The 18,599-nt window shown below is 41.8% G+C and overlaps 1 protein-coding gene across 1 annotated transcript; it reads left to right on the top strand.

Moving 5' to 3' along the window:
• The first annotated feature begins 644 nt into the window (after positions 1 to 644).
• On the top strand, positions 645 to 18,317 carry LOC142244362 (thread biopolymer filament subunit gamma-like). The gene is made up of 9 exons (XM_075316567.1): positions 645 to 1,345; positions 1,719 to 1,779; positions 11,189 to 11,284; positions 12,145 to 12,321; positions 12,611 to 12,736; positions 14,206 to 14,426; positions 15,717 to 15,763; positions 17,129 to 17,164; positions 18,267 to 18,317. The coding sequence occupies exons 1-9, from the start codon at positions 645 to 647 to the stop codon at positions 18,278 to 18,280; spliced, it is 1,479 nt and encodes a 492-aa protein (XP_075172682.1). The 3' UTR covers positions 18,281 to 18,317.
• Positions 18,318 to 18,599: the final 282 nt, after the last annotated feature.

Genomic DNA, 18,599 nt, shown 5'->3' with positions numbered 1-18,599 from the left:
TGTGATCATCTGACCAGTATCCTTACCAACACCCTCTTGAAATCATGGTATAAAGATTAAAGTATACATAATCCTGTAAGGGAGCGGGTTCATGTGGATTCAAAGATGGTTTAACATCCTTCTCAGTAAATGAATCACAGTTATGATTTTCGGAGCAAGGCAATAGTTCCTAAACTGATTTTGATACAATTAATAACAACGAATGAAATCTACAATGTATTTCTAATAAAGAAAATAATATAGTTAAAAAAATGAACTTTTCTTGCTTTTCTAGTGAAATCACTTTTTGTAATGGTGAGCACAGAAGGTGTAGGTATACTAAATTCAGCTGCTACTGGAACATGTCAAAACTTTTCCTATTTTCATGACAAGAATGACCCTCTGGCTAAGCATTTATTTAGATTTTTTTAATAGAAAGCTACAGTATTCATCATTATGTCTTAGGGGACAGCTAGTTCTGCTTGAAGGCAGACGCCAAAAATGCACTATTCTGCAAAAAATTAGGACGCTGTCTCTAGGCAAAGCAGGAGTGTCATGTGACAAGTGAAACATATAAAAACTAGGTACATTTCAGCTCATAGTTTCCACTGAAATATTCTTGAAGAAGGTTTTAAATCTGGGTTAATTCATCCTTTGGTGCCATCATGTCAATCTCAGGTTCTTGGGCAGCTTCCTCATCCCAGAGGTCGAGCTATTCTCTTAGCCATGGGGCTTCTTCTGGTGGTTTCTCCCGTGCAAGTGCAGGAGGAATTGGTTTGGGCAGTGGGGGTCTAAGCCTTGGAGCCGGAGGAGCAAGCTTTGGAGGTGGATTAGGAGGTGGCCTTGCCTTGGGTGGTGGTGGAGGACTTGGAGGTGCAGTTGGACTGGGAGGAGGTTTAGGAGGAGGTTTTGGAGCAGGCTTAGGAGGAGGTTTTGGAGCAGGTTTAGGAGGAGGTTATGGAGGAGGATTAGGAGGAGGTTTGGGAGGCAGCGCAGCATTCAGTTTGGGACGCTCATTGACTTCTGGTGGCCTGAGCTCAACTCTGAATGTAGGGGGGCCCCGTGTTGTACCCCAGCTACTTTCTAGGGCCACAGAAAAGCAGACATTAGCAGGATTAAATGAACGTTTTTATGCTTATGTGGAGAAGGTTAAGCAGCTACAATTTGAAAATCAGACCTTACAGACCCAGCTGAACTTATTAACAGGAGGCACAGCAACCTCTGCCCCAGATTCCTCTTCCCCAGTAAATTACGAGCTCCAACTTACCGATCTTAGACACACAGTTGAAACTCTAACTCTGGAAAATGTCAGACATGAAATTGAACTTGACAATGTCAGAGGTGCTGCAGAAGAACTCAAAACCAAGTAAGTAGGAAAGTCATTCCTTATTAATGAATCCAAGCTTGTGAACTCATATAGATTCATTGATTTTATTTTAGTGTCTATCTTGAATTGTGAAAGTTAAAGAAAGTAAGGAAAAAATCGTTTACTTGTCCATCGATGTGTAATTCTTTATTCTCATGATTGCATTTCATTCATACAATTTGTCACAACAATTGCTGTAAAATTCCTTCATTCACTATAATGATACATGTGGTAGCAACAGTAAATTCCTGGAAAATGGAAGAAACTTGATAGTGTAAGACATTGTGTAGCAAGTCACTGTTATGATAGGCTCAGTGTTTGGTAATACAGGTTATTGAAGTGCGGTTTTCAAGGTTTACATTCTTTGTTTTAGATACGAATTAGAATTGGGAGTGAAATATCAGCTGGAAACCGACATTGCAGCAATGAAACGGGTAATCTTACTTTGTGAATCCTCCTATGTGATAATGAGAATATAAATACTGTTTTGATGGCCAGTTTTAGTGAAGTTACATGTGCATAAGTAGATCATATTTATGCTTGATCAGGCTAATTTTTTTTGAGCAATATACTATTAATACCATTGATTTTTGCAAAAAATGTGCATGCAAATGCAACTATAAAGGCGCATGACTACTAATACTCACTCCTCCACCTCTAAAGTAACTGAGACATACTGTTTTAAAAGATTCTATCAGTTTCTAGGGTTTTTATATTATTAGTAGCAAATGAAGCCCCACATGTGATCAATTCATTTACTACAAGGTTATAAAATAGTTAAAAAATGACAATGAGAAGCTTGATTAACATAAAATAAATACATAAATAAAATGACATTTGCACTTTCTGGAGGGAGGACTAATCTTCCCACCCATGACTTTGAGACAAACCACAGAGCCATCTGTGTATCCATGCCTGCCTGTTCGTTAGCACCGTGTGATTCTGCATTTTAGGCTGCTTTCACACTTACGTTGTTTTACATCTGTCACCTTGAGGAATTACGGTATCCTGCAAAATATTTTGCAGGAATCCGTTTTTTTCCCCATAGACTTCTATTAGTGACAGATTGTAACTTATGGCCTTGCGTTGCATCTGCCGCTTGACGGATCAGTCATTTACTGACTGACCGTCAGGCGGGAGCAATGCTGAATGTAACGTTTTTTGTGTGTGGTGGATTGTTTTTTTTTTACTGTGAGCATGCGCACAGTAAAAAACCATGATCTACTGTAAATTCACTTCCAGCAGCCGGAACGATCAGCTGATTGGCCGGCGGCCGACTTTTCTAATCGTTGATCTTCACAAAAGGCGGCCGCCCACCAATCATCTGATCGTTCACAAAAGGCGCCTGCCGCGCGATCAGCTGATTATTCACAAAAGCCAGCCGCCGGTAAAACAGTAAAAACCCCCCAAAACAACGGACCATTTTTTTGCAGCATCAGTCACATCAGTTGTGCCACTATCTGCAATGCATCCGTTGCATCAGTCACGCAACTGATTGTGACGGATGCAAAACAACGCAAGTGTGAAAGCAGCCGTATCTGCAGTTGGTGGTAAAGGTAGAATGGAGCCTGACCAGTCTTTCCTCTAACATTACAGAAGTTGTCTTGGATGAGGCTATGTTCACATGTATAGTCATTATCCATAGAATGGATCCAGCAGCAATCCATTGACAAACTTGTTGTGCAGACAAAATTTTTTGTCCAGCTAAAAAAAAAAATGATTTCAACTGGATCCATTTTTTTAACATTTAAGTCTATGGGAAATGGATCTTTTAAAACCTTCATGAACTTCCTATTTGCGCTTTTTCCTCCCCTTCTTCCAAGAGCCATACCTATTTTGTTTTTCCAAACACATAGCCATATGAGGGCTTGTTTTGTGGGATAAAGTTTACTTTTGAACGACATCATTCATTAAATCATGTGATGCAGTGGAAAGCAGGAACAATATTCCAAGTGCGTTAATATTGCAAAAAAAAATGCCATGCCACAATTGCTTATTTTTTTTATTTACTTTGTTCACTGACCGCTCTGTACAGCAGAAATCACAATCTCCTATGAATGCCGGTTCGCAGCTGGCGTTCCAGTAGGATCGTAATGAAAGACACAAGGGCCTTTAGCCGACCCCCAGCTGTCATGACAAACCATAGGAAACCCGTGATCACGTCACGGGCCTACCGATGGGTGTGGAGAATGACACATCCCCCCCAAGTCGGTGCATATTAAATCCCGCTGTGAGAGATTGGCAGAGATTTTAACAGATTAACAGCCGTGCCCTGATCCACCCAAAGCTGTAAGAAGCACATGATGCCTGATTAAATCAACCGTCATGTGTGGGGAAAGATATGGTCTCTGTGTGCAAGCCCACTTCAAAGGCAGGGACACGACCTTTGATGTACCAGTACTGATTTAATTTCACTTGAAAAGGATCCTTTTTTTTTCTTACTGGATCAGTTTAAAATGGAATAAAATAGATGGCTAATTATAGGATCCGTTTTCCATAGATGTCAATGTTAAAAAAACGGATCCAATTGAAATCAGTTTTTTAGCAGGACGAAAAGGTTGCGGATTGCTGTTGGATTCCTTCAGATGGACGATTACTGGACATGTGAACTTAGCCTACCATGTCAACATGGCATGTGTTTTATCATTAAAGGGGTATATTTTTTATTGTCTAGTTCGATATTATATTGAGAAACAATTTTTCTCTCAAATACCTTGTGTTGGCAATAGTGCCTGTGAGAGGCGCTATTGCAGACTGCTGTTCCCCGTCCAGTGACGTCACCGTCAAATGCTGCACACGTCACATCCGTGCAGCCGGCCGGCTACATTCTTCCAGACTCTGAGCTGTGAGCGGTGTTTCACTGCTGTCACAGCCTATCTGCTCCCCCCTCCCTAACAGCACAGCGCGTCTCCTGCTCCCCCTCCCTCCTCGCAGAACGCTGCAAGCAAGAGATGCGCTGTGCTAGGGGGGAGGAGGAGCAGGGAGCAGATGGGCTCAGAATACAGCCGGCTGCACGGATGTGACATGTGCAGCACTTGACGGGAACGTCACTGGACGGGGGAACACCGGTCTGCAATAGCGTCTCTCCAGGCACTATTGCCAACACAAGGTATTTGAGAGAAACATTGTTTCTCAATATAATATCGATCTAGATAATAAAAAATATGGGTGAACCACCCCTTTAAAGAGGATCTCTCACTATTTCAAAAAATGGCCAGTTTTTGCTCTAATTTTTTGCCTACTGCTCTCATAGGTAAACTTTTTTAAAATCCACCACATAGTTTCAGATGTATGGGACTTTTTATCCTGTGCAAATTTGTGTGCTCTTTACCAAAGACTAGAGTTGAGCGCTGTTCGAGGTTCGAGGTTCTCCAGTTCGCGGTTCGAGTGATTTTGGGGGCTGTTCTAGATCGAACTAGAACTCGAGCTTTTTGCTAAAGCTCGATAGTTCTAGATACGTTCGAGAACGGTTCTAGCAGCAAAAAGCAGGGCTTTTTACAGCTACAGTGTGCAGGAGCCATTGCTGGCAGCCTGCCAGAAGCTGGTAACCAAGATAAACATCGGGTATCCAAGCAAAGCGCTTTGGTTAGTAACCCGATGTTTATCCTAGTTACGTGCAGGAAGCCCACACTTCCCCGCTCAGCTCACTCCGCCCCCTCCTGCACGCGGCATGTACACACACACACACACACACTCACACTCACCTGTCCCCAGCCAAGCAGTCCACGACACTGACGTCCTCAGCGCCACCCACTTCGCACTCCGCCGCCAGCACACATGGCTCCGCCCACCTGCACTCTGCACACATGGTCCCGCTCGGCTTACCTGCGGTGATGAAGAGTCAACCTCAGCGCTGTCACTGTCCTCCATGGCCGCCACTTGTCACATCACCTTCTCTCGCTTCCGACCCGAGACTGACTAGCGGTGACGTCACGGGCCGCTCAAGATACTTGGCTGTGAAGGCGGCGGTCATTGAACTCAGTAACAGGTGCTGTTAGCAGTGCAGGAGATCAGCGCAGGTAATGTACCTCGCTGACAGCAGCACTTGTCATCCCCTGCAGTGACCTGGGCTGACCCATTGATGTTAGCTCAGGTCACTTCACTGCTCTCCCAGCCAATGGGGAACATCCTGCTATTCATTGACTGGGACAGTGTGGATCGTCATGGCAACCCCTTGGATTACACCAGACCTGGATTTGTTTTTCTTTCTAATAAATTGGTTAAAGAGGGAATGTATTGGGGAGTGTTTTTTCAAATACAAATGTGTTTGTCTATTTTTTTTATTACTGACTGGGTTGGTGATGTCGGGTATCTGATAGACGCCTGACCTCACCAACCCCAGGGCTTGATGCCAGGTGACATTACACATCTGGTATTAACCCCATATATTACCCCGTTTGCCACTGCACCAGGGCGCGGGATGAGCTGGGGCGAAGCACCAGGATTGGCACATCTAATAAATGCGCCACTTCTGGGGCGGCTGCGGCCTGCTATTTTTAGGCTGTGGAGAGTCCAATAACCATGGACCTCCCTAGTCTGAGAATATCAGACCCCAGCTGTCTGCTTTACCTTGGCTTGTGATCCAATTAATTATTTATTTAATTTAAAATAACAGCGTGGGGTGCCCTCAGTTTTGGATTACCAGCCAAGATGAGGTTACCAGCTGTGGTCTGCAGGCTGCAGGCGTCTGCTTTACCCTAGCTGGCTACAAAAATAGGGGGAACCCTACGTCATTTTTTTTTTCATTTTTTTGGCTAAATAGAAAGCTAAGCACCCCTTAGTGCCACATGAAAGGCACCAAAGGGTGCAAAATTACAAAATGCAGGAGAGTGGGACATTATGTGTCTTTCTGCCATTATAATGACAGAAAAGACTGATATGAAGTGCACAAGCACAAGAAAATCACCAGAGCGCTCTACGCTGTGAAAAGCAGTAGAAAATGGCACTGGAGTGAACATGTGACCGCCTCATGTAGGATGAAGCTATGGATCCTGGGTAAATGTATGCATTTACCCTCCTTCAGTTTTTTTGCAGTACACAAAAAAAACGGAAGGCACACGGATGACAAACAGATGAAATACGGACCGTCTACGGAACGGAAACGGATGCCACACGGATGCACCCGTGAAAAAAAAACGGACTGTTTTTGCAGACCGCAAAAATGGATCGGTCGTGTTAATGTAGCCTTAACAGAAATAAGTGAATAACGCCCCCCAGCGTCAGAAAAACTCCGGGGTTTCAGGGCTAGCTGAGACCCTGGAGATCATGATTCAGGACGGTTTTTCCGGTCCCCGCTCACGTGATCACAGGTATACACCGTACACCGACGATCACGTTACAGTAAATGACAGCGCCGGTAAAAAATTATTTATCTCCCATCTGGCATGAACAAACATGATAAATCTCCTCCCCGGTCGCCTCCGGTCCCCCGGTGTCACCAAAGTGCCCCCCCTGATGCCCTCCCAGAAATCCAAGATGGCCGCACGCACAGAAGCGCACCGGCCGCATTCACCCTACTCCTCTGATTTCTGTCGCATGTGCCATTACACATGCAACAGAAAACTCCTCCCCAGGCCCTGCCTGGTCACCCCCTATAACCCCACCGGTGTTCCCCGGTGTCCCACGGTACCTGTGCAGCGTTGATCCCCCCACGGCCCTCTCCTTCACAATAGACGCTGCCGCATGCACAGAGCGGCTGTCAGCTCAGCTTCCTGTGTTCAGACACAGTGAGTGGTGGTTATGCATCTGTAAGCTAAATGGGCGGCACGGTGGCTCAGTGGTTAGCACTGCAGTCTTGCAGTGCTGAGGTCCTGAGTTCAATTCTCACCAAGGACACCATCTGCAAGGAGTTTGTATGTTCTCCCCGTGTTTGCGTGGGTTTCCTCCGGGTACTCCGGTTTCCTCCCACACTCCAAAGACATACAGCGCTATGGAATTAATAACGCTATATAAATGAATAAATTATTATTATTACTGCAATGCCCTGCTCATGAGGTAAGGAACATAATTGATCAGGAGAGCTATATACTACATTTCCAAATGGAGGGATTTGCTTTTATAGTTTCCCTGCTGAATGACTACCAAACATGAGAGTCCGTTATACGCCACAAGAAAACACATCTAAATAGCGAGCTCTGTTGTTAAGTATTCATTCTGTTGTTAAGTATTCATTCAGCTGGATAACTGGACTTAAATGGGTATTCCATCTCCAAGATCCTATCCCCAATATATAGTAGGTGGAATAGCAATAATATCAGCAAATACCAATATTTGGAAATGTAGAATAGTTCTCCTGATTAGGCATGCCCTTACCTCATGAGCAGGGCATTTCAGCTTTGGTAGCAACCATTACGACATGGACTCTGCTGATGTGGACCCGGGGAGAGTGAGTGCAGATTCATTGCATCCACACTCCTCACATGAAGGGTCTGCACTCCTAGAAAATGGGGGATACGTTCCCTGAGTGTCTCCCCCCCATATTCTAGACGGTCCAGAGTCGTCGTGGGACCCCTTTATTTTTTTTCTTACAATAAATTGGTGAAAGAGGAAATGTTTTGGGGACTGTTTTTTCAAATAAATTTCTTTTGTCGATTTTTTTTTTTTTTTTTTTTTTTTTTTTTTTTTTTTTGTTAGTACTGATAGTTTATGATGTTGGGTATCTAATAGACGCCATGACATCACAAACTGCTGGGCTTGATGTCAGGTGACCTTACAGCTAGTATCAACCCAATTTATTACTCCTTTTGCCACTGCACCAGGGCACGGGATGAGCTGGGGTGAAGCGCCAGGATTGGCGCATCTAGTGGATGCGCCATGTCTGGGGTGCCTGCGGCCTGCTATTTTTAGGCTGTGAAGGCCCAATAACTATTGACCTTCCCACCCTGAGAATACCAGACCACAGCTGTCCGCTTTACCTTGGCTGGTGATCCAATTTGGGGGGGACCCTACTTTTTTTGTGTAATTATTAATATTTATAAAATAATTATAAAAAAAGAGCCTGGGGGGACCTCCACATTGGATCCCCAACAACGGTAAAGCTGCCAGCTGTGGTTTTCAGGCTACAGCCGTCTGCTTTACCCTAGCTGGGTATCAAAAATGGGGGGACCCAACGTCATTTTTTTTTTTTAACTATTTTTTAAATAGAAAAAATTAATGGGCTTCCCTGTATTTTGATTGCCAACCAAGGTAACGGCAGGCAGATGGGGTGGCAACCCATAGCTGTCTGCTTTATCTGCGCTGAGAATCAAAAATACCGCGGAGCGCTAAGTCATTTTTTTTAAAGATTTATTTTTACAGCACTGTGATGTCCAGCAATCAAAATACAGGGAAGCCCATTTTGTTTTTAGTTGTTTAAATAAATAATTAAAAAAAATATATATGGGCTCCCGCTGCATTTTTTGTATTACTAGCTAAGGGTAATCCAAGCAGCTACTGGCTGCTAACCCCCACTGCTTGGTGTTACCTTCACTGGCAATGGAAAATCCAGGGGGCAAAAAACTTCTGCATACAGTCCTGGATGGAGTATGCTGAGCCTTGTAGTTCTGCAGCTGCTGTCTATCTGTATGGAGAAGAGCAGACAGCAGCTGCAGAACTACAAGGCTCAGCATACTCCATCCAGGACTGTATGCAGAAGTTTTTTGCCCACCAAAAAAATGACGTGGGCTTCGCCATATTTTTGTATGCTAGCCAGGTACAGCAGGCAGCCACTGGCTGCCTCCAACCCCCAGTTGCCTATTTGTACCCGGCTGGGAACCAAAAATATAGGGAAGCCCGTTTTTTTTAATTATTTCACTTATTTCATGAAATAATTAAAAAACAAATGACGTGGGCTTCGCCCCATTTTTGTGTCCAGCCGGGTACAACTAGGCAGCTGGGGATTGGAATCCGCAGCACAGGTTAGCCCGAGGTTTCTGGGCGCCTCTGCTGCGAATTGCAGTCCGCAGCCGCCCCAGAAAATGGCGCTTTCATAGAAGCGCCATCATCTGGCGCTGTATCCAACTCTTCCAACAGCCCTGAAGCCGGGTGGCTTGTTGGGTAATAATGAGTTAATACTAGCTTTGTTTTACTAGCTAGTATTAAGCCAGAGATTCTTAATGTCAGGCACATTTGACCCGGCCATTAAGAATCTCCAATAAAGGGTTAAAAAAAAGACACCACACAGAGAAAAAAATACTTTAATAGAAATAAATACACAGACACATTAGAGACTCCATCTTTATTACCCCCTGTCAGCCCTTCACGATCCATGGTCTTCTGTCTTTCTCGTTCAACAAATGCAGCTCTGCTCCATCACTGCTGCATGGGGGAAGACGCTGCTTTCCATGCAGCCTTCACTCCGTGAAGGCTGCACGGGAAGCAGTGTGCAGCCTTCACTCCGTGAGTGATCAGTGCTGCTGGCTGTCAGCGGTAACAGCGGTAACGCTGACAGACGCGTTACCATAGCAACGGTGCTCCTGTAGCCGCGGTTAGCGGTGACGTCACCGCTAACTGCGTTGCTATGGCAACGGTGATCTCCGTTAATGACCGGCTGTGTCAGCTGGTCCCTAACGGAATGGGGAGTCGACCGTGTGCTAGAGCATGTCGCCGGTACATGGCGATACACAAATCTTCACCGTGTACTGGAGAGTGCAATGACAGGTCCTACATGACGTGTCATAGTCATGTGACCAGTCTGTAGCCAATGAGATAATAGCCACGTGACTGGTCACATGGCTATTTTGACGTCACGATAGGTCCTGCATCACTGCTGGCAGTGCTGGTCACTGGGAGGATTCAGCGATCATCGGATGGAATAGCGGCAGGAGACAGAGTGCAGGAGGGATCGCGGGGACTGGTAAGTGTTATGGCAATGTTTATTAACTGTATGTGTACATTTATAATGCGTTTTTATGTGTTTGTGATTGCCTCCCATTATATCCTATTGGTTCGAGTTCGGTTCGTCGAACGTTCGCCGAACTGAACTCGAACGAGACCTCCGTTCGACGAACCGAACTCGAGCCGAACCACGGCCAGTTCGCTCATCTCTACCAAAGAGATGTGGCTCAAAAGATTCTCAGGGGCTTATCTTTATTATTACCCTGTAAGTTACAGCCCTTTGGAAAAGATCATACAAATTAATACTAAATAAAAAAGGCTAAAATCTCTGGAACCGAACGGTAGATTTTAAAATAGAAAAAATGAAATACAGAGCAGCTGGAAAAAAAGAAAAACTGGACACTTGTTCTAATGATAGGCCCTCTTTAATCAAGCTATATAGATGCAACAAATCTTTATGAAAATAAATAAATAAATAAAAAGCTATTATAGATTGATTCAGACAGAATGGGCAATTTACCAGCACAGATTAAAGTGGATCTACATCCACTGAGATGTAGGAAGATAGCATTGGTGGGAGCCTGCATGGTATAATATCATGCTATCACAGAGCAGTGTAAATTAATATAGTGTAATGTCTCACATGTAATAAAAGAGGAAACACAGTGAAAACCAACAGTATCGGGAGTCTGAGGAAATACATTCATGCATACAGTCATGGCTGAAAGTGACCCAGGAGGACCCCACTGATGACACAGAGACATAAAAAAGCTAGACTGTATATACGAGTACTGCTTGGCCAAAAATAGCTTCATATAGTTTGTAGATTATTGATATACCAGTTACATTAGTACCTCAAGTTGCTAATGCCTTCTATCTGGATGAGTTAATTTGAAAACACTAAATCAGGTTATGGTTGGCCAATCAATTCTCCAGCTTATAGTACAGTACCTGAAAACTGTTATTACTCATTAAACAATTGTGATATGACTTTAAATGCTTATTTATCGATTTGGCTTACAATGACAGGACATTGAGGCTGCTACCGAACTGCGCTCCGTACTGGAACAAAGATTCTCAGCGGCACTTGATGACTTAGAATTTTTGAAGAAGACACATGAAGAGGTAAGACTGCGTGTTGCTGGGTTATTTTTTTTTTAGCTTTCAATCTTTCCACTGAGCAAGTGTCTTGACACTATAGGAAATGTAATAGAATCACACAATGGGTGGTATAATATATGACACATAATGATATGTAAAGAGAGCGTTAATATTTTAATATATGCAAGCTCAATTAGGGGCATACACACTTCTATGAGGTCTTCCAAGGACCTCAAATGCCAAGAGATCTTAATAGATTGGCAGCAACGCTGTTATATTTATCTGATAATTGTTTATGGTATTTGCATACACCAACATATTAAAGCACCACTCTAGCGTTTTGTTTTCAGAGCTGGAGTGTCACTTTAAATGTAAGCCCCTGTTCTTATACTTGCTTTCCAGCTTTTTCACCTTTTACTGACACCGCTCTGGTCCTGGAGACGCCATCTCGTGACTATAATGGCTGACTGGCCCGAATTCAAGTTACTTCACAAGCTGTCAATGCATCTCTATGGGAGCCAGAACAAGGCCAGAATGAGGCTCTCATAGAGTTGTATTGATTTGTGACCTCCAGTGCTGCATGAAACAATGGAGCTGATGACAGGTCACAATTTACCAAGACTGATCAGAGGGGCGGCGATAGAAGGTGAAGACACCAAAAACCACAGAGTAGTTTGAGTTAAAGCGCCACTCCAGAGCTGATATAAATACAATTCTGGAGTTGTGCTTTAAGGAAATGAAACAGTGTGCAGCGTGAGCAGTTTCTGCATGATTTCTCTTCTAGACATGTTATCATGGTAAATGGTTGGGTAAGCAGACAAGATGGCAGCAGGAAGGCAGGTTTTTGTACCTGTACTTACGATAAATTGTCCTCTTTTGTTTAGGAATTGACAACACTACAGGGTAAACTGGGAGCTGCCGCAGATACATCCGTTTCACTAATTGAAGTTGATGCTGTCAAGTCATTTGATCTCACAAGTGCTTTGAATAAACTGAGGGCCGAATATGAGAAATCCGTCCACCAACACAAAGAAGATGCAGAGACGTACTTCAGAGCCAAGGTAACATACAAGGAACATCTAACATGCACATTTCATGGTTCAGAATGAGTCTCATTACACCTTATTTAGGGAGTATATGGGTTTCCAAATGACAATGACATTTAATCTATATAGATAGCGACATTACATTCATTATTCTCAAAATGAACAATAACAATGTGAAAAAAAATATTTTGAACATTAAATAGAATGCAATCAGTTTTCTATTACATGTATCACTGGATCGTCATCATAGAAAGCTGATATAGTAGTTAGTAAATCATTTTATGTGATACTTTTACATCCACAGATTGAAGAAATAAACACGGAAACAGCCACGACGTCAGAAGTTGTAGCCTCAGTGAAAACAGAAATTACCAGCACAAAGAAAGAATTACAGACATTAAATGCAGAACTACAGTCTCTCCTGGCAGTGGTATGTATCTTACGCTCATGCTTTTGTGTTCGTTTGCTGTGGTTTGTTTAATCATCCTTCAAAATAAAGTCAACTTTCTTTCTTACATCAATAATAAGATATAAAAAACTGAGTTTTTCGCTGCAATTGCCTAAGCAGCTAATCTGATTCTCCAGCATCTCTAGGCAATACCAATTAGAAAACTGCAGGGAATTCTTTAATATAAATATGCACTTCTCAGTAGAAGCCGCTATATAATGTGTGTAGTTACGGTAAACATATTTCAGGCGGCATCGTCTGGCATGATTACTATATATTCTGTCATCCAAGAAAATCTGTCCAATTATGCTAATCACATGCTGATCAGAGTTTGATCAGAGTGTGATTGAATTTTGAAGGATATGGAGAAGATGGAAAAACCAAATATCTCTTCCCTCTTCTCCATTCTGTAGGTCTGTGAAGATCGGATCACACTCCGATGTCACGTGGTCTGATTTTTTACATGGACTCATTGACTTGCATAGCCAAGTGCGATCTGACTTATGGATGCAAATTGTGCATGATGCAATTCTTTTCCTTAAACACTCGGTCCGAGGAAAAAATCAGATGTGCACGTCCCCATAGAATGACATTGGTCCAAGTATGATCCAATGTTCTGTCAGACCGCACTCGGACTGAAAATACACTTGTGTGACCCTAGCCTTAAGGTCACGGCCTAGCATTGCAGATGCTGTAAATGTCACCTTACCCTCACCGATTACCAAGGGCCCTCTGGCTCCCTCATTGCACACAGGAGGAAGAAGTAATTTCCTAGCTTCTCTGGGAACTTAAAGGGAACCTGTCATCAGGATTTACTACTAGAAGGTATTAAGACTCGGAAAGCTTTACCAAGCTCCTAATAAGCCTTTATTAGCACTTAATGATGACAATATTAGCACTTAACATTAAATATATGTGCTTAAAATATAAGTTTATTGTCCTGCTCTCCCTCACTGACTAGTCCAGGACTGCTGTCAATCAATGGCACTGTGTGGGTGGAGCAGGCCCACAGCAGTGTAACTGATATACAATTATACAGGTATATGCAAAGAGAGCAGTCAGGTGGAGAAGAAGCAGCCCATCTTCCCTTCTCCCTGCACATGCCATGATGTCAGTTACTCCGCTATGGGCATGCTCCACCTGCACACAGGCATTGACTGACAGTGGTCCTGGACAAGGCAGGGGAAGACTGTTTTTTGCTCATTCATTTAGTATTGAAGGCACCAATCAAAAGAATATTAATATGCTGATAAAGTGCTTCTAATACCTGTCTTCCTAATGACAGAATTCCTTTAAGAATGGGTAAAGGAAAAGGATAAACTTGTCAGTGATTTGTGCACTCAATACCAAAGATGACATTTACTGCAGCAATGTGTTTTGTAACAATTGTTAAATGTGCCTCAAATGTGATAAAGCAGCGTATGTAACACACTATATTACTGTGCAATCAGAATTACACACTTGAAGGCAGTCTGGCAGAAGTAGTCGCAAGATCCAGTGTAGGAGTGGCAGAGTACCAGGCACAGATATCCAGCTATGAATCGGCAATTGAATCGGCAAAGGTGGAACTTCACAAGATAATTGTCAACTACCAAGAATTGCTGGATATAAAACAAGCATTAGACGTAGAAATCTCCACCTACAAGAAGCTATTGGAGGGCGAAGACATCAAGTAAGTTTACGAATGCTGCTATGTATCACTATTTTTTTCTTAGAATTACCCTATTAGAGTACTATACACCTGACCCTAAAATATGAACCGATAAACTATACACTATGCATATTGAAAAAATAAAGGCCACATACGTGTGGCTGGGAGTATGCGTATCACATACTTGTGGTCACATGACCGATTGGCCTTGCTGCCGACAGCGGAGAATCCTCACAGCACGTGCTGCACACGAAGTGAGGACTCCTAAGTCTGTGTTTTGCACCTACTGTGTTTTTTATGGCTTATATTTTAATCAAGATTGAATAAATGGACTTTTTTTAATATTGCTTGGATGACTTTTGTGCTGGTGCTTTTCAATAATTTTTTCTATTTTAAGTTGGTGTCATTTGACCGAGCACCACAGAGGTGAACTGACTACGTTTCGCATTCAGCTCATCTCTTTTAGCCGCTTAATGGCTTTCTAAGTCAGAATTAATAAAAAAACAAAAAATTACATAAGACAAAACATATGCATAGTAAGTCATTTGACAATGCTGTGCACATGTTCATTCTTTTTGGCATTTCTAGCACTTCAAGAAGGTTCCAGGCGGAATCCACCTTAAAAAGACGCCGTGTGCACATACCCTAATTATACAATTTTTAAAACCTCATAGTTTAGGCAGGATTGCTCATAGATTGGCAGAATGCATTCACAAGCAAGGAGATGTTAGGATGTATTACTTTGCTAAAATCAAACATGACAGTTACTTTTAGGTTTCATCTACAGAGCAAACAAAGTTGGATACACAGAACAGGGGCTCAGAATGCACTCCAAGACTCTGTATTAGGGCACAAACACATCAGCGGTATTCTGCCGCACTGCCGGATCCGGCATAAGGGCAATACAGTACAATACAGTTCACAGACAATGCGGCAAGCCCCGGTCACATGCTGTCACATGCTCCGGTCACATGACCGCATGTGCCCGGAGCTTGCCAGTGAATTTTAATGTACTGTACTGTCCTTGTGCCAGATCTGCGAGTGCGGCAGGAAAACGCTGATGTGAAACCAGCGTTACTGAGCAATACTTGTAAAACCACGTGGTCACAGAATTGGGCAAAAGAATTGTGTAAAGTCAGAAGTATGGGTCTCTAGTGCTCTAAAAAAGGAAAATGTAATGAGGATTTGGTGGAAAAGTGCATTTCTGCTGGAAACAATAGCTGTTAGGTGGTGGTGAGATGCGTGTTGCTAATAGTCTTAATTAAATCATCCACATTTGTAATGATCACATAATCTCTTTAATTCCTAAAGATTTCCTGATGTAGAAGTCCTAACAGGTGGAACTTTCACATACTCATGTAAGTATTATCAGTAATGCGTTTCTTAATATGTAATGTAGTAATCTAATATATAAAGCTGAGTGTGTGTGTGTGTGTGTGTGTGTGTGTGTGTGTGTGTGTGTGTGTGTGTGTGTGTGTGTGTGTGTGTGTCCGCTAAAGGAATCTGCACTGTTGCATTTACAATCACAACATTTTGCACAGACACCCCGTGTGACTCAGGGAATTTCATAGACTATGTTTTGAGGGGAAATCTTAACCCTGCGCTTTACAGTTATTCACGAGAACAAAAAATGCTTACTGTTTGGATGAGTGAGGTAATATATTGGCCTGGATATTTATCAGGTGGCCTATAGCAACCAATCACAGCTTTGCTTCTATTTTGCTACAGCTCATTAACAGGAGCTCTGCTTGATTGCTATAGGCAACAAAGGACATTCTTAGTATAAGACAGCTTATGTGTCAAGTAATATGATTTCGTTGGCGAGAGGGAAAATGGGAGACAGAGAGTGGGAGAGAGACAGAGAGAGAGACTTAATTACTATCCCAGGCAATGCCTTGTGCTACAGTGCTACAGCTAATAGTATATATATATATATATATATATATATATATATATATATATATATATATATATTGTTCTCCAAACATCTAACTCTAGGTACATATACATAAATAAAAAAAAACACTCATCTATCAAGTTTAATCAAAGAATCGTTTAGGAATCCACATGAGGGCCACACCGTTTTCTTTGGTGAACCCTTTCTTACCCCCTTAATGCTTATTAAAGTTGGCTTGTTTTAAAAGGATTGTCCTACATGTGATATATACAGTATATCTTAGAGGAGTTATGTCTTGGGTATACCCTATGACCCAAAACAAGCCTCTCTTTAAGGCTATATGTACACTGATGTTTTGGTTCTTAAAATGAGTAGAAGATTAGAGGACTAGAGGAGATGTGGCGGTTAACACAATTTGCCCACTGCCATAAGGTTTGTTCCAATGTGGTGTACTTCATATAAGGCAGGAAAAATAACAGTTAATGACATCTGGGCTGCAGACTCAAGAGAGGCCAGGCCCAAGTCATACAATACATGGTCACTTATTCATTTGAACGGTTTTCATATAATGCTTCTGTAATAGCGGCTGTAGGCGAATTATAAAGTAAGATATAACCTCATACTCATACAGAACTTGGTGATTATAGCTGGAATTAAAGAATTTGGACTATTGGAGTTGATGTAGATGCTATATATAAAAGTAATTGTCTGCATGAAATCCAAGAAATCTATAATATGCAAGATTAGAATAAATGTAATATTTGTACTATCCTTTATTGATATATGCTTATCTAATCAATTCATTGATTTTCGCTTTTTTTCACAGCTGACGCTGGCTTTCAGAAGAAAGAATCATCTATAGGTGAGCTAAAGAAACTAAAATCACAGGCAACCATGCTGGCCAAGACCCAACTGTTCTTGAGTTAGTGGCCAGAGTATCAGGAATTGTTGGATTGAATTAAATGGCTTAAACTGATCATACAAATTAAGTAAATTGCTGGATACAATTTTTGTAGGATCAGCCAGGAATGTAAGGTGTATGTATAGCTTTCCAGCTTTCTGTCCACTAATAGAAGAGTTTAGGAAATAATTACATGCCTCTATATTTTAATGTGGCATATTGGATTTCATCTTAAGCAGCTCTTTGATCCAATGAGTGTAACTATATATTACTCCTATACTATAGGGACATATAGAGACATGTTCTTCATATTTTGTTACCTAAAGGGTGATGTCTCCCAAAACTTAGATTTTTACCACATGATCAGCATTACAAGGATATCGAGATTTGCCCTTATAAAAAGCCCCGTCCATTCACCTAACATGCCTGTTTTAGTAGACACCTTTTCTATCATAAAATAATTGTTCTGGAGCATCCTTTCTTAAAAATGTGCCATGTTGCTCCTTTTATTTCCTGAAACGCATGATGAATGCAAGCATTTACTGAAACAGACCTATCAGAAGAAACAGAAGGTGTTTAAGATGTCAACACACAACTGTTTCTTTCAATATATTCCGTTAACTACATTTTTCTTTTGTTAGCCATAATGTATATTGTAATATTATTCAAAGTAATAGTTTTAGAGACTTCTAAAGTTCTTGCATATACAGTGGGAATTGTATTGCAGACAGGTATACAAACATTTGGTATTGCACATAAAAAGCCTTATTTGCAGTTTTTTACTTGCAGTTTTAATGCAGCAATTATTTCCTAAATATGCTGCAGTTTACAAAAAAAGATGAAAAAGTGAAACATGCTCTGAATATCAGCCAGTTCTCAAATATTTCCAACTACAATTTATAAATTGGATTTCTTAACAATAGATTCCCTGATAAATTATTGCATAGAAAACACTACAAAACCACATCACATGCAAGTACCCTTATTCTTCTGCATGTAACATATATGTGTGGTATAGTAAAGTAATATAATAATGTGAATGTTTCTTCCATTTTCCTTTCAGTAGACTTAATTTGAATTGGAAAGCTTACCAGATTTTCAGGAAAAGCAAGATGATGACTCCCTGATGTCGCCAAAATATTTCTTCGATTATGCTTGGAAATATGATTTTTGCCTATCTGCAATTTTCTTTTTGTTTTCTAAATCGCTACTGCTTTATCCAGGCAAATTCTATGCATTTTCTGAAAATAAATAGTTTTTGTCTTTTCATGCATTTTCCAGTGATGCCCTCTAAACTAAACACACAGCTATTAATGTCTAAACCAAGTACACCCCTAGGTGAAAATGGCCAAATTGTGCATAATTAGCCATTTTCCCTCTCTGGCGTCATGTGACT

The sequence above is a fragment of the Anomaloglossus baeobatrachus genome, chromosome 6 (genome assembly GCF_048569485.1).
Source record: "Anomaloglossus baeobatrachus isolate aAnoBae1 chromosome 6, aAnoBae1.hap1, whole genome shotgun sequence".
Taxonomy (NCBI): domain Eukaryota; kingdom Metazoa; phylum Chordata; class Amphibia; order Anura; family Aromobatidae; genus Anomaloglossus; species Anomaloglossus baeobatrachus.
Note: the sequence above shows the minus strand (reverse complement) of the source record. Positions and strands in the feature narration are given on the sequence as shown.

Bases quoted from the DNA above. Each gene is read 5' to 3' on its own strand.
- LOC142244362 (XM_075316567.1), top strand. From the start codon at position 645: ATGTCAATCTCAGGTTCTTGGGCAGCTTCCTCATCCCAGAGGTCGAGC. The intron at 14,427-15,716 runs GTAAGTTTACGA...TAATTCCTAAAG, and splicing joins TTGGAGGGCGAAGACATCAA to ATTTCCTGATGTAGAAGTCC. The intron at 15,764-17,128 runs GTAAGTATTATC...TTTTTTTCACAG, and splicing joins TGGAACTTTCACATACTCAT to CTGACGCTGGCTTTCAGAAG.